General features: G+C 43.4%; 1 protein-coding gene across 1 annotated transcript; it reads left to right on the top strand.

Annotated features, from left to right (window-relative positions):
• The first annotated feature begins 3863 nt into the window (after nt 1-3863).
• Nucleotides 3864-14273, top strand: wnt11 (wingless-type MMTV integration site family, member 11). Its single transcript, XM_083986187.1, has 6 exons — nt 3864-4020; nt 5878-6069; nt 7908-8152; nt 9386-9663; nt 10896-11188; nt 13964-14273. Exons 2-6 carry the CDS (start codon nt 5987-5989, stop codon nt 14136-14138), a joined length of 1074 nt encoding a protein of 357 aa, XP_083842313.1. The 5' UTR covers nt 3864-4020; nt 5878-5986; the 3' UTR covers nt 14139-14273.
• Nucleotides 14274-14491: the final 218 nt, after the last annotated feature.

Raw genomic sequence — 14491 nt, 5'->3', positions numbered from 1 at the left:
GTTGATCTGTAATGCAGGGAACTTGCATACTCTCGGCTCAGAGCAGAACATGTCGATTTGTTTTTGTTTTTTTCCAGAATGATCATCCAGTGTCACTGAACTCCGAGTGCATTGGTGTTGGCTCCTTGAAGACCACATGACATGTTCAAAAGTGCCACCCATCTGTCACTTGAAAGAGCTCCATCCTCAAAGCACAATAGAGACAGAGGTTATAAACAAATGGTACACAAAAGATGTGGGTCCAGTCAGACAGATTGGACGGCGCTTGTTGTTTCTGTGGCGATCCCCACCGTGCGCTGCGGCAGCTTTCACAGGAGGGACACCAGGGGCTGATGAGATTTTCACATGGCTGCTCTGAAGCTGTCACTGTCCCTCCACAGGTCTAATCCGACGGCCCCTACCCTCTCAGAAGACTGTTTACGATAAACATGATGTTCTTGTTATTTGTCAATAATCGGCTGGCTGCTCCGTTTAGCGTTGAGTTGGAGATAAGAGGCAAAATGAAAAGTAACCGTTACAGATTATGGTTCACTGATTGTTTCCATTCGAAAAATCCCCTTTTATGTCCTCATTTTACTGCATTTTTGATGGCTGTTAATCAAGCTCCTGGTTCTAATTTTGATTGGAACATTATCTATGGTCAGATGGGTTTAGTTAGTAACAGAAAACAGGCTGAACAGGCAGAAATGAACATTCCTCATCAGAGAGTTTGACTTTTATTAATTCATCATTGTGGTTTACATATTTCTGCCACTCTTATTAAAGAAAGACAAAAAATAAAGGATGCGGGTTAAAAGTATCAAAAAACATCAGTTAATCTTTTTTTCTGATTGTGGAATGAGGGTTTGGCATTGAAACAGAACCAAGTTGACATCATACCATGTCTACTGCATTGTTTTTGTTTTCTATTATTTCTCTTTTCCCAAATCCCTTTGAAACTTTAATGACACTAAGGAAGAATGCAAATGAATATCTGTTTTGCCAGTCGAGTTTGAGAGAGGCCAGTTGAATCGACATGCAGCCTGCTGGGAGCATGGGATGTATTTCCAACGGTATAATAGTAACTCTGCACCCATTCAGGCTCTGATGAAAGTCGAGTGTCCTTACTTTCCCCCTGGTGAGCCGCCAGATTCATGATAATGGATCGACCCTCTTGAAATGTGAAGAACAATGGCCCAGTGCTGTGGGGCCGAGGACTCATTCCTACCACCTATTAACACTGTATTCATCCAGAGCAACATGACAACATTATTCATTCAGCCAAGTTTGAAATGTCATATTTTTTACTTAGAATTTAAACTATAATAGTATGTATGCAATATGATAACATTGTAGAAAAGATTGAAAATAAATTACAGTTTCTGTTTATCTGCATACATTACATTTTGGGCTGTTGAAATATTTCTTTGCGGTTCTAAAACGTCCAAAAGGATTTATCTAATTTACTGATTGGAGCTCATTTGAAAAGAAACATCCAGCTCAAGGTGAAGCCACATCTGGGTTAACCAACAACATATTATATATATTAAAAAAGGAACAATGTGTTTTGGAATCATGGAAATGTTTTCGGTACATATTTTCATACACATCCTGTATCTTTTTTTTTTTTTTTTTACACCAGTGCTCTCGCCATGTCAAAAGTTGATTATATTGAGTGTGTGAAAAAAATGTAATGGGAACATTATGTTTGTAAAGCTGTATTTGATTCTACATGTGGATTATCTATCAAACGACTCCACTCTTACTCGACATGAGTTATTTCATTATCATGAACTCCAGCGGTTCTGTCACCCACCCGCCTCCCTCTGAAGGTGCCCACCCCCCCGTGTTGCTTGGGAGGTGAGATGTGAGGATCAAGGGGGCTGCGTGTTGATCCTAGCTCAGGAATGGAGAGCCTGTTTGTAAAAAAAGTCTGTCTGTAGACGGGCCCGGTCCTGCTGGAAGCTCCACAACTCCCACACACTCCCGCTCTAACCTGTGCCCATTCACAGTTGACTGCCATGTAAAACACATGGAGTCTCTCTGGAAGCAGGATCGCAAACCCCGCACTGTAAATAAGGTACAAACACATATGGGGCTATCATACTGTACTGTATATAAAACATGGCAGCAGACCCTGTTTGGCAAACACGTTTAGCCGCAGGATCCAGGTGTTCCCAGAGGGGGAGAGCTTGTTGTGGTCTGTGAAACGTGTCTGCTCCAGAGACGGCATGACAACACCTGATCTCCCGGTCCCAGTAGAGCTGGCCGGCCGTGCACGAGGCAGCCATGTTAAGCTATACCACTTGCAAGGTCAAGGTCTGGACAACAGCTCACTATTGCCTTTGTCTGAGCGCTGGAGGTGCAGCAGATTTTTTTGGGGAAACTATACATTACGTTCCCACAGCTGGCTCGGAAACATATCACTTACAATGTGGTTTAATATTTAAGAAAATCCGCCAGTAGAGAAAAACTCTCTGTAACTTTAGGGAGGTTTTACTTTAAGAACATGTGTTGGATTGCATTGGTGTGTGCGTGTGTGTACCTGGAATAGCACGCTGTCATGTCACATTGTATTACACTAGGTATAATCTAACTGTTATATAGCATTTACATTAATAAATAAAACACATTTTGTGTCAAAGTCAATAAAGACCATCATTTGACTTTCAATTTGGAAGTTTTTCCTGTTTCCTATTTCAAATTTGATCAAAACATAAAAACACCACATTGTATTTCACTGTGGGCAATGATAGAAAGGGTGTGTCTGTCACTGTGACAGTTCCCTAAAACTTTACTTTTACAAATACTGAAGGCAATTTGCTCTCAAATGAAGGACCGCCGCTGAGGCCCTGTTGAACTTTAGTTCCAGTTTTCTTTGTGTTGCACCAAGGGCAAAAACCACGTTTGAATATATAACTCTGTTTTTGAATCCACTCTCTTACTTTACTGTAATGGATGGATTCAACTAATTCACATTTTTTCCATAAGGAACAATATAGACACAATTAACATTACTGAACTCAGCCTGTGTTTGTTTCTTTTTACATCTTATATAGTAAAATATAAAACCAGTGCCACTAAAACTGATGTGTGAGTTCATTGTTTCATGACAGGTAATTAAAAAAAAACAGAGTATTTGCCAGGAGGAAACCAAACTACATTCAACTGTGCCTCATTTTGTTCTTACTTAAGAAGAAATACTGGCATTTTAAAACATATTTCACTAAGACATTTAGGGCATTATGTATATGCACCACTTAATTTACTTTAATATTTTATTTTAGCTACATATGCTTTATGGAATAGTAATTGGTGACATTTTACTATGAGTTAGCATTAAGCATGAAACGGGCGCCACAACGTGTCCTCTGGGGAAATTGAGGAATTTTTAAAGGAATTTTATGGGACTATGATAAAGATACCAGAGGAACTATAAATGCCGTTAAAATAAGGTCACTGCATCCACTATCCATCATCACGGACGCACAATAACTCACTTCAGCGTCCTGTGGGAACAAGAGTGGGACCGGTCCAGACAGAGAGTAGTTTAGTTTTGAGTGGAGGATCGGAGCTGCGCAGAGCTCGGCTGCAGTAGCTGCTGCGCTCTGGTCCCGGTGCAGCGCGCTTTCTTATGTTAATGCCGGTCTGACATCAGCAGTGAGATCAAAGCAGGGCAGGGGTACTTTAGAGCTGAGTCTGCCCCCACTCAGGCTCACTCACTCTCCTCTCCTCTGCTCAGACCTCTCTGTCCCTCACACACACTCACACACTACACCACACCACACCATACACACACGCACACACACCATGCCTACCTGTCCGGAGCTACTCTACCACCCCGTGCTGGATTTTACTCGCGCCTCAGACTGACACCGACTCCCGGCACCGAAAGGATATTGAAACCTGCTGAGATTTCACTGCTTTTTATTATCTTTTTTTCCACCCTCAACCTGAGTCGATTTATTCTGCGGAGAGAGCAAAGAGGGAGAGACAGACAGACAGACACACAGAGAGAGAGAGAGATCGCCGCGGTAAAAGGTAAGATTCAACTGGTTTGGATTTGAGGAAAACTTGTGCAGTGTGTGCAGGGCAGGCTGCTGCTGTGCTGTTAGTGGGTCTTTATGAACCTTTGATGGGTTCAAAGACAGGGATTATCCTGTGAATACAAAGTTGATTGTCTGGTTTGTTTATGAGGCGTGATATGTTAAACGAAGGTGGTTGTGTAGCCTGAACTTTTGTTAAACCAAGTTTGAGTTAAATTTGGATTATTTTTTTATTTTTTTTTAAATACTGGACTCCCTTCATTTCCAATTTTCACAGACTTTACAGTCATCTATTTTAATTGCATGCAAAGGGAATAAGTTTTGGTGCTGCCCGCTTTAAATGACTTTCCAGCCTCTCCCCGTTGAGACTTTAGTCTTTACGCACGGACTGAAAAACACCATAATCCTCAATCTGATATAAAAAAAAAAAAATCCTTGCCGGGCATTGTTGGTTAATCTCCACTAATTGGATGATTAATGATTAATAATCCACTCGATGTGAGTGAGTGTGTGTGTTTGTGCCCTGCCCAGTTTATCTGTGGCTGATGACAGACACACATCGGATGGTGTGTGGGTCTATCAGCCTTTATCTCCTCCTCAGAGGGGGGGAGGACCGGAGCTTCCATTCACACCACTTTAACCAAACGTAGCTACTTTTAAAGCAGTAAATCCACCTTAAGACCGCGACTTATTCAAACAGACCTGACGCCGAGCGCTAAATACATCTGCAAACTGCCCAGGAAACATCGATCGTGTATGATATGTTGATTATTTCATTATTGTAGCCCAAAGGTCAGCTCTGCACCTTGAAAAGTATAGGCCTTTATAGTTGTAATACACACTGGTGCAGAGGAGAGTTTCAGTCAACCAATTTAAATAATTAAGTGATTTCACACAGTTTCGAGCGCGTCTGGGGCCAATCAGCGTCAAGGACCGGAACTGTGCTGTTTTTTTTTTTTGTTTTTTTTTCAATAAAAAAAGAGGCCCATTATCAGCTACCTGCAGTTTTAACGCCTCGCTTTAAGCTCTCTCTTCAAAGAGATTGCTTATCATCAGCTCAAAGCGCTATCAGATAATGCCTGTGATGCGCTGACCTGGCCACTGGCTGCAGATTACTGCTGATCTACGCTGTCACTCTCATTCTTAACATTTTCCCCCCAGTGGAGCAGAGGTGACACCGAATCAAGTTACAGAGACGTAGCCTACAATAAATAATAAATAAACTGCGCAAATAAAACCAGCTCCGTCGAAGTTAATCATGGGAACTAGGCGCTGAATGTGTCCAGAGTTCATTCATGTAAACCTCACCAGTGACGTGGAACCAGCTACAACAGAAAAACAATCAGCAACAATAACTTCAAAATACCCCAACAGATTATGAAACAACATAAAGTCACATTAGATCCTAATGAAGGGAGGTCAGCAGCACTGTGACTGTGGAAAGTACTTCCTTCTGTGAGGACTGAGGAGGTTTCTTTGTCTTGAAGTTTTCACTGTAATCATCTGTCTTGTTTTTGTCTTGGAGAATGAAGCTGAGCTGTTTCTGTATTACCATGGATTTTCTTACAATAATATTTGTGTTACTTTCAGTGATTAAGCTCATTTCAGTGTTTTGCTGTTATTCTTAATTTAATGTGACCAAATTATCGGAGATTGTTGCATGTGAATAAAATTATATTCTTTTTTTTTTGCACATTGCTTTTCAGACTTTGACCTGTATTTAAATTGTCTTTTCAGGATCCAAAACATTTTAGGTTTCTACACGATTTCACAGTGTTTCTTCTTGCATGAACGCATTAAGATTGACGATGTGAATCTGGCCCACTGATATAATTTACTATATGTATTACAGGGTTCAGAAGAGGAGGCCGTGTCATGAGCGCTGACCTTTGAGTCTGAGCCAAGAAGCCAAACCGCCCTTTGTATTTGTGTCTTGTGTGAACTGGAGCCACTGTCCAACCATGAGGAGCAGCTCTCATGTCCTTCCTCTTGGCGTGCTCACAGCTCTGCTGCTGTCTCAGGTCTGCTCCGGCATCAAATGGCTGTAAGTATTGTCAGGAGGCCGCCGTTTCTTTCTGTAGGCGCGACGCCATCTTTACACAGCTTTACATCCAAACGATGTCACAACAGATGTTGTCATTAAGATGCACGGTTTTGTGTGGCTCTTTGCTGCTGCATGTCTCTGATGTTTTTTGTTTTTTTTTGGCATTGAGGGCCAATGGCAGCTTAGAAATGGGCCTCAACATTCCTCAGGTTGCTCCTGATCAAGGGGAGGAGTGTGTGTTGTGTACATGTGTGTCTGATGAAGGAGACGGTAGATTAGATGGCAGTTCTTCAGATTATGAGAGGAAACCTCTTTGCTTTATTAACTTTAATGCAGCTTCAGTAAAAAAGGAGAGGATATGTTGAAGGTCCTTGATCTCAGAATGAGTTTGCCTCCTGCTGCATAATAATAAAAAGATAAGAGGAGAAAACGAGATGACGAGTCGTCATGGCGCCGCAGATACTAGTAGTGATGTCATTGTCTTGTTGTTAGGCCTCACATCAGTTTAAAAATAGTAAGGAAGGAAGCAGCACATGTTGACACGAATGTTGACTGCTTTCACTCAACACTGCACTGTTTTAGGGCACAGTAAAAGTAAACAATAGTCTTCACAATCATTTTGGAAAGTACAAAAAATCCCCAAGTTGCTATTTTTTGAATTTGTTATGTTTCAACTCAATGTTTTGGACGGTTTTGTTTGGTGTTGGAGGTTTCGTTCACAATTTGCGTGCTCCGCTGTTTATTTTAGTATTTATACCCGCGCCTTATTTCTGATCACTGTCAAAACAGGAACTTTGAGGATTGGCTTTACCAAAAATATCACTGGCGTCCTATCAGACCGAGCGGTTGTAACGCTCGCAGCAGGAGGACTTCAGCAGATGTTGCCACGAGGTGCTGGGATGGCATGTGCTAAATCTAAAGTGAGAAGTCGTACAGTCTTGATAATGCACAGCGGTGAAATGCAAAACAGATGCAGTTGTAAACACCTGTGAGTGCCGGGTTACCACGAGCCCAGCAGAGTCACAGCTTATCGCCGGGCACCGTGTGGCGGCCCCTCGGCCCCTTAATACAAAACAGGCCAAGGTGCAGGCGGTGCGGCCCCGGTTCTCACGAACTCTCGGCAAAGTGCACGACGACGCAGAAAGCAGAGAACGGAGCTAACCTGCCCTGCCTGCAGTTTCTCTATTAAGTTAATCCATAGTACGTTCAAATTGTTTAAATCAAACGTGCGCGCCGTTTTACAGCCTGTAAACGGATGATTCATGTCAAACCGAGGCCACAGAGGACGATGCTTCCTGTGGTGGAAAATACAAATGGTGAGGGATCTATGTGGTTCTTCGTCTGACTGTGCACCAGAATTTAGTGGGGTTTTTATATTTTTTGGCGTATCTCGAGGCCTCTTCTGTGCTTTAACAAAAGAAAAGCCGTGTGCCAAGAACATGTCACTTATATTTTATGAATCCGCAGCTGAGTTTCCCTCGGGATTTTCACTATGATAAGATGGTTCTCCTCTGTGGCGCATGCCAAAATATTTCCCTGCCTGAAGCATTATCTGTTTCAGTTTTTCAAGTGTTTACTCAAAGTTGATGTGTCTCACAGGCTTGAAATACCTATACACAAGAAACACAAATCACTAACACACCGCTGTAAATAAAACGCAGAGCATGCTTTGTTATTCCCATAAACGTAATAATTCCACTACTCGTAAAACAAATTACATGTGATTAAGCAATTATCACCATTGTTGCCGTCACCACTGCAACTAAGAGAGAATGTGTTTGCTAATTTATGCTGACCGATGCGCCCTGTTTTTGTTCATTTCTCCCCCCCTCTTGCAGAGCGCTGTCACACTCTTCTGCATCTTTACACATCAACCAGACGCACCACTGTAAGCTGCTGCCCGGCCTGGTGTCCTCCCAAGCTCAGCTGTGCCGCAGCAACCTGGAGCTCATGCAAACCATTATCCAAGCTGCCCGCGAAGTCAAGAAAACATGTCAGAAGACCTTTGCTGATATGCGTTGGAACTGTTCCTCCATCGAGATCCCCGTTGATGCCCCGAAGTATCGTCCAGACCTCGACCGAGGTATGGACCATAAACAGTTTGGATTGACAGTGTGTGGACTCTGTTGTTTTCCAAAGAGTCGCTCCAAGTTTCTTACCCGCAAGAGTCTAATGTTTACGGTCGCGCTTGACATTCAGTGAATATCCAAAATAAAAACCAGGGACATTATAAGTCCTGCATGTTTTGCAGCTCAGTTGACAGTAACTTTTGAGAGGATCCTCGGTCCTTTGATGGTGTCTGAGCCCACGCACCACAATATGACTGAACTTTGATATAGAATCATGTCCTTTTCAAAAATGATTTCTGGCTTTCAGATGACGTGTGGCCTCATCTTTCTCTATTTTCCTTTGTTTATTTATTTATTTATTTCTTAACTGCCAGCCAAATTATTCCATCACACACTGCTGAGGAGCCTTCACCAGGGATTTGTACTAAAGCTGTTATTTGAGAATAGCCTCTCTCACAGCCTGTGTACATTCTGCTGATTTAATAATTGGCTTGTTATTTCTGAAAGCTGCAGCATTATCCCGCTGCATGCCTTCTTGCGTTGCAGACTGACTTAGCTGTCTCGGTTGCCAAAGGGACCTTGAATCAGACAGAGGCAGTTGCCTGGTTGTGGGTGGGGAAGCTGTGCAGAGCTCCCCCAGAGAAGACATAGCTGCCCCTTTGCCAAATGAACAGTCTGCACCGAACAGGAAATGGCTCATCTCTGTTCAGGGATGGCTTTGATCTAACCAGCCCACGGTCATACATGATTTCTCCCCTTACTTCCAATTGCTCCCTGACCTTTCACATATGTGCTTTCCGTGTACGCACATCAGCACCAATTACATCAGCGCTCACTCTGCATTACAGAATGGGCAGTGATGGGCTGTGTTTGATAGATACATTTTGTGCAGAGAGTTAGTCTTTCTTTTCATTGAGAGCATTGAATAACTTAGAGGGAAACTGGGAAACTTAAAACTCCAACTCTAGCTCTTTTGCTACTAATAATAAAGGGTAGAGCTGAAACCATTCAATGATTAATGGGCTTTATGCACAGCTCCACTACTTCCTGAAATAAGCCAGCTCCTTTATTTCCTGACTGGATGATCAACAGAAAAATAATCAACAACTTTAATAATAAATTCATTGTTTAAGTCATTTATAGAGCAACAATTAGCTGTTTCTGGCTTCTAAATTGTGAGAATTTGATATTTTTATTTGTCTCATGAAATTGCAAACTTACCGATATATATTTTTTTCTTTCAACAGGAACGAGGGAATCTGCATTCGTGTACGCCCTCTCTGCCGCAACCATCAGCCACACCATAGCACGGGCGTGCACTTCTGGAGATTTGCGTTTGTGCTCATGCGGCCCTATACCGGCGGAGATCCCCGAGCCGGGCTATCGCTGGGGCGGCTGCGGTGACAACTTGCACTACGGTTTAATGATGGGCTCCAAGTTCTCCGATGCTCCGATGAAGATGAAGCGCGCGGGCTCCCACGCCAACAAACTGATGCACCTACACAACAGCGAGGTCGGGAGACAGGTAAGAATATGGACCTTGAAAATGAAAATGCAGAAATCTTTAAGAGATTTTTCATAACTCCTAAATTAACAGCACTACGAACAGGCACACAGAGCCGAGGCTTTTGTTGGAGAATCCCTATGGCTAACCATTTTCATGTTTTTTGGGCCTGTCCGAAAATCCAGTTATTTTGGAAGGAGGTGTCAACTGAGATAAATAAAATAATAGGGGTGGATTTAGATTTTTCTTTTGTTATTTTATATCTCGGTAAAATTCCGAAAACAGTCTTGCATAAGGACAGGTACTTGTTGAAGATTCTTCTGGCAAGTGGTAGGAAAGCCATAATATAACCAGAAAGTGGTTGCAACTAGATCCTCCAACATTGATCCAGTGGCACGGGATTCACGAGAGACTTACTTTTGTTTTAAAGCAGATATCAGTGGAATGTTTTTGTTAATATAAGTCCTAAATAGTCCTATTTTCTGTCAGCAATCACTTACATGAAGTATTTCAGCCTAAACACGAGTCTCTCCGTCACTCTGCTCTGCTGTAACCCGAGGAGAAAATTTTCCTTGTGGGATACAAGTGTTATCCAATGAGGAGAGAGAACGGCATGAAGGGCTGTGTGTGCAGCCAAGGGATGCGCGTGAATGTGGTGACGTAGCACGAGGACCAATTGATGCCTGACAAGGGCGGGGGCTGCTAACTCATGGTGCGTTCAAAGAAACTCGTACTTTGTGTTTTTCCTTCCTGTGAAGTCATACCAGTTCGATCTGGTACGAGTTCACGGGTCGGAAGTTACGAGTGGCCGTTATAGGGAACTTTCACAGACAACAGGATGGTAAAAACACGAGCTACGGGTTACCTGGAACGCTACCAAGTCGTAGTTGTGACTTGAAGCTGTAACTTACGGTTTCAAAAGCCTGCCTTGAACGCAGCATTAGCCGAAACGGCCGTGAAGCTGATATCTGCTTTAAGACTTCAGTTGGAGAAGTGTATGGAACGCTGGGAAAAATTGATTGAATATGCAACTTGAATAGTGTGACATTTGACTATGATGTATGCCTATGTATGTATGTGTAATAGAATATTTTGATTTTAACTGTACCATCCATGATGATCTCATGTTCTTTGTAGATAAATAAAAAGTAAAAAAAAAAGAAAATGAAAATGTGCTCTTTCTGAAACTGTCTCTTAATTCCTACATATAGTGAGCTCTATCTAACCTCCATGTCTTCTGTCTTCTTGTCAAGGCGCTGAGAGACGCACTCGTGATGAAATGTAAATGCCACGGCGTGTCCGGCTCCTGCTCCATAAGAACCTGCTGGAGGGGCCTACAAGACCTGAGAGAGGTCGCCATGGACCTCAAGATCAAGTACTTGTCAGCCACCAAAGTGGTTCACCGGCCCATGGGAACACGCAAGCAGCTGGTACCTAAAGACATTGACATCAGGCCAGTGAGGGAGAACGAGCTGGTCTACCTGCAGAGCTCCCCGGACTTCTGCGCCAAGAACGACAAGCAGGGCTCCGTGGGCACACAGGACAGGTGAGAGACGCCACGTTATTGTGTTTTTTAAAGGGACAACGAGGAGTTTTGGAAAAGCGAAGCGTTTTCACACTACATTTATGAGCCTCCGCGCACCGTGAAATTATTTGACCGGCTCAAGACAGACTCATGTTTTCATTCATCAAGAATTAAAGTCAGAGGTTCGAAGACGATCAGATACCGTTGTAGTTCCGACCATAAACGGCGATTCAACCGAAAGTAAGGAAACGCTGGTCGGCTCGACCAGCATTTCCGCCACCACTAATAAGAACAAAATAACAATAGAGACAAAACAATATATTTATCGAAAATGGGCCCATTAACAAGTGTGGGTAGCGTAGATTCATCCACATTAACGTGAGACTTTTTTATTGTTGCGTAATTTTTTATTCTGCCGCTGGAGAAACTCCTCGTTGTCCCTTTAAGCGTGAAAATGGGATATTTGGTGGTTATGATAACTCTCTGCTATTTGAGATAGCGGCCGTGACAAACAGGAAATGACCAATTGTGGATGTGTGCTCATCCAGGATGTTGACTTTTGTGAAGTGGCGTCCTGTGTGGTGGCACCGTTTAGTTTGCAGACTGGCTGATAACAGTCAGTGGTCCTTGAGAGCGCTCCGTCTGCGGCTCGTCTGAGCATGTGTTTGTGAAAAGAGGCACTGTGACTGGAGTCGTTGTCCTGCTATCTGAAAAACTGACTAATGCCGTTATTCTTAGGGCTGAGTGTGCCAGAGCTGATATCGATTGGAGAGGGCCACACAAATGGAGAAATAGTTAATGGTCCCCCAAAGATAAAGGATACTCTCTCTCACACTGTTCAGTTCCTGTGTTTTAGTTGGGACAGCGTTTGGTGCTGCTGGTTTGGGGTCTGTGAGAAGTTAGTGGGCAGCACGGCAAAGCATTATCTGAGGAACTGGCTCATGCTGAGATCTGGATTATACAGCATCAGGGAAGTATGGCATTACAGTCTTTATAAGTTAAAGGGATAGTTCAACATTTTGGGAAGTTGGCCCATTTCCATAATCCCTATAGTCATAGCAGTAGGTTTGTTACCTTTATTTGTCGGTGCAAGCTATTTTTAGAACGGCGGAGCAGAGCCGTGAGCTGCTCAGAGCTACGCTACGGAGGCTCATGGGATTTCTTGGTTTACCTCATCAAACTCATCAAATACACAATCCAACAACTCCAAAACGCTCTGGTGGACAAGTTGTGACCTGCACATTCACCACGCTATGAGATAATAACACAACGTTACCAGACAGAGTTGTTTTCGAGGTAAATTCATGCAAAACCGCTGATGCGTGTTGCCTTCAGGGACAATTTTTCAGCAAGCAGTCTCTTTATTTACCTCTAAAACGACTCTGTAACGCTCCGTTATTATCTCATAGCGTGGTGAATGGCCAATTTGCCAAATTGTTGAACTATCCCTTTAATTTTCCTAATTCCTATTAATATGTTGCAGAGATGCACATCTTTTAGCTCAGGTAGTACGACTATTTATCATTAAGAATGACTGGAGGAAGCAGTGAGGACGTTTCTCTGTTCCAAAACTTTTATAGGAGTACATGTTAAGTTCTGTGCATCGTCAACATTATCAGCCTGCAGTCATGGTTGTAAGACATACTGTATAGGTCCGCTAATTGTCACGTGGTATTATTGTATGTTGTTGTAAATGTCATGCATCATATGACCGGCCGTATCATGTGTCCCTCAGGGCCACTCTGCAGATAACCAGAAGACATGCTTCATGTCAAAGACACTCACTGTGCCCAGTGCTGTCCCTTACACTCTGATAACACAGCAGCCACACACAATCTGCAGCATTCGTGTGTTTTGCCAAATAACGAGACACCCACTTTGCTGCCGTCATTACGTGAATGTGCGATGCTGATGTTTTTGTTTGAGGGACTGTAGGTGTATGTGTGTGGGGGTAGTGATTTTGCATCCTCAAGTCGAGTCTTTGACTACAGGGAGAATCTCGGATCAGCAGCAGCTCTTAATGGATAAAGTGTGATCACTTAAAAAAATGTGTCATGGCCCTGGGAAGAGGGAAACTATTGAAGTCTGTGCTTTAGTCTTAAATTACATTATTGTGGCACCCCTTAAACTATCAGATGTGAACTGCAGAATGTACAGTCCTGTGCTTTTGCTCAACTCGCAGCAGAGCAGCCGTCTAACAAGATCTTCGTCCTGACAAACCGTGACTGTGTGTGGGGGTTTATTTCTTATTTCCCAGCTCTCAGCCATGTAATAAACCTGTCCTACACTCTCAGTGACTCTTGTCCCTCCTCCTCCTCCTTCTCCCCCACAGCAACCATCAGCTCAGCATCTCTCTCACCACACTGGTCATTAACACTTTGCCATCATAAAACAATGCAATTATGTGAAGAGGGCAAGCTAAAGAGAGGGAGGTGCAGCCCAGTGTGTTCGCTGTGATTTACGGCGGGGCTATTCCCTGTTCATTCACGATGCCTCGGGCTTCTGAAATGAGAGACTCCGCTGCCCAAAGACGACGAAACACAAAGCAAATGAAGGAAAAAAATGTTTGGAAGAGGGGAGAGTGCACAAAAGGTTAAGGGCACACCGGTCGGTCAGGCACTTTTAAAGGGCCATTGTGGGTCTTTAAAGGGCTGTGAGAGTGTACAAAATGTTTCAGAATGAAGTTGTAAACTTAATTGTCTCAGGGAGGAAATCGAGCTGGAATTACGTTAGCCTCCACCACATCTCATGCAGTATTTCCTTTTTTTTTTTTTTTTTGTCTCCGCTTACTTTTAGGCAATGCAACAAAACCTCGCTGGGCAGTGACAGCTGTGACCTGATGTGCTGCGGCCGTGGCTACAACCCGTACACGGAGAAGCTGGTGGAGCGCTGCCACTGCAAGTACCACTGGTGCTGCTACGTCACCTGCAAGAAGTGCGAGCGGATTGTGGAGAGATACGTCTGCAAATGAATCCGCGCCCATCCTAACCCACCACCGTAACCACGCCATGCCAGCAGTCCTCTACATGTACTCAGCCCGACCCGAGGCTACAGATTAACCAAAGCACTACAGTACCAAGAAGGCTTAATCTTGTCTTAAGCTTTAGCGCATGTGTATCTCAAGGAGAAGTGGTCTATTCTTGTGTCAGTATCATTTTTTGTATCGAATCTCCAAACTGCCAGTTGGACTTCTAACCTTTTTTTTTTTTTTGCTTCACAAACCTGGATGTGGAGAGCGTGGCATCAGTATCAGTCGGTTTACGTGAAGACCGCCGTCCTCCTGGGTATTTTCTTTTTCTTGTTAATGATTATAAGTCCCCCACA

Source organism: Trachurus trachurus, assembly GCF_905171665.1.
Source record: "Trachurus trachurus genome assembly, chromosome: 14".
Classification (NCBI taxonomy): domain Eukaryota; kingdom Metazoa; phylum Chordata; class Actinopteri; order Carangiformes; family Carangidae; genus Trachurus; species Trachurus trachurus.
The sequence above is the reverse complement of the archived record's forward strand: the minus strand, read 5'-3'. Positions and strand labels throughout refer to the sequence as shown.

Excerpts from the sequence above, each read along its gene's own strand:
- wnt11 (XM_083986187.1), top strand. The coding sequence starts at position 5,987 with ATGAGGAGCAGCTCTCATGTCCTTCCTCTTGGCGTGCTCACAGCTCTG. Across the intron at positions 9,664-10,895 it reads ACAGCGAGGTCGGGAGACAG|GCGCTGAGAGACGCACTCGT; the intron begins GTAAGAATATGG and ends CTTCTTGTCAAG. Across the intron at positions 11,189-13,963 it reads TCCGTGGGCACACAGGACAG|GCAATGCAACAAAACCTCGC; the intron begins GTGAGAGACGCC and ends GCTTACTTTTAG.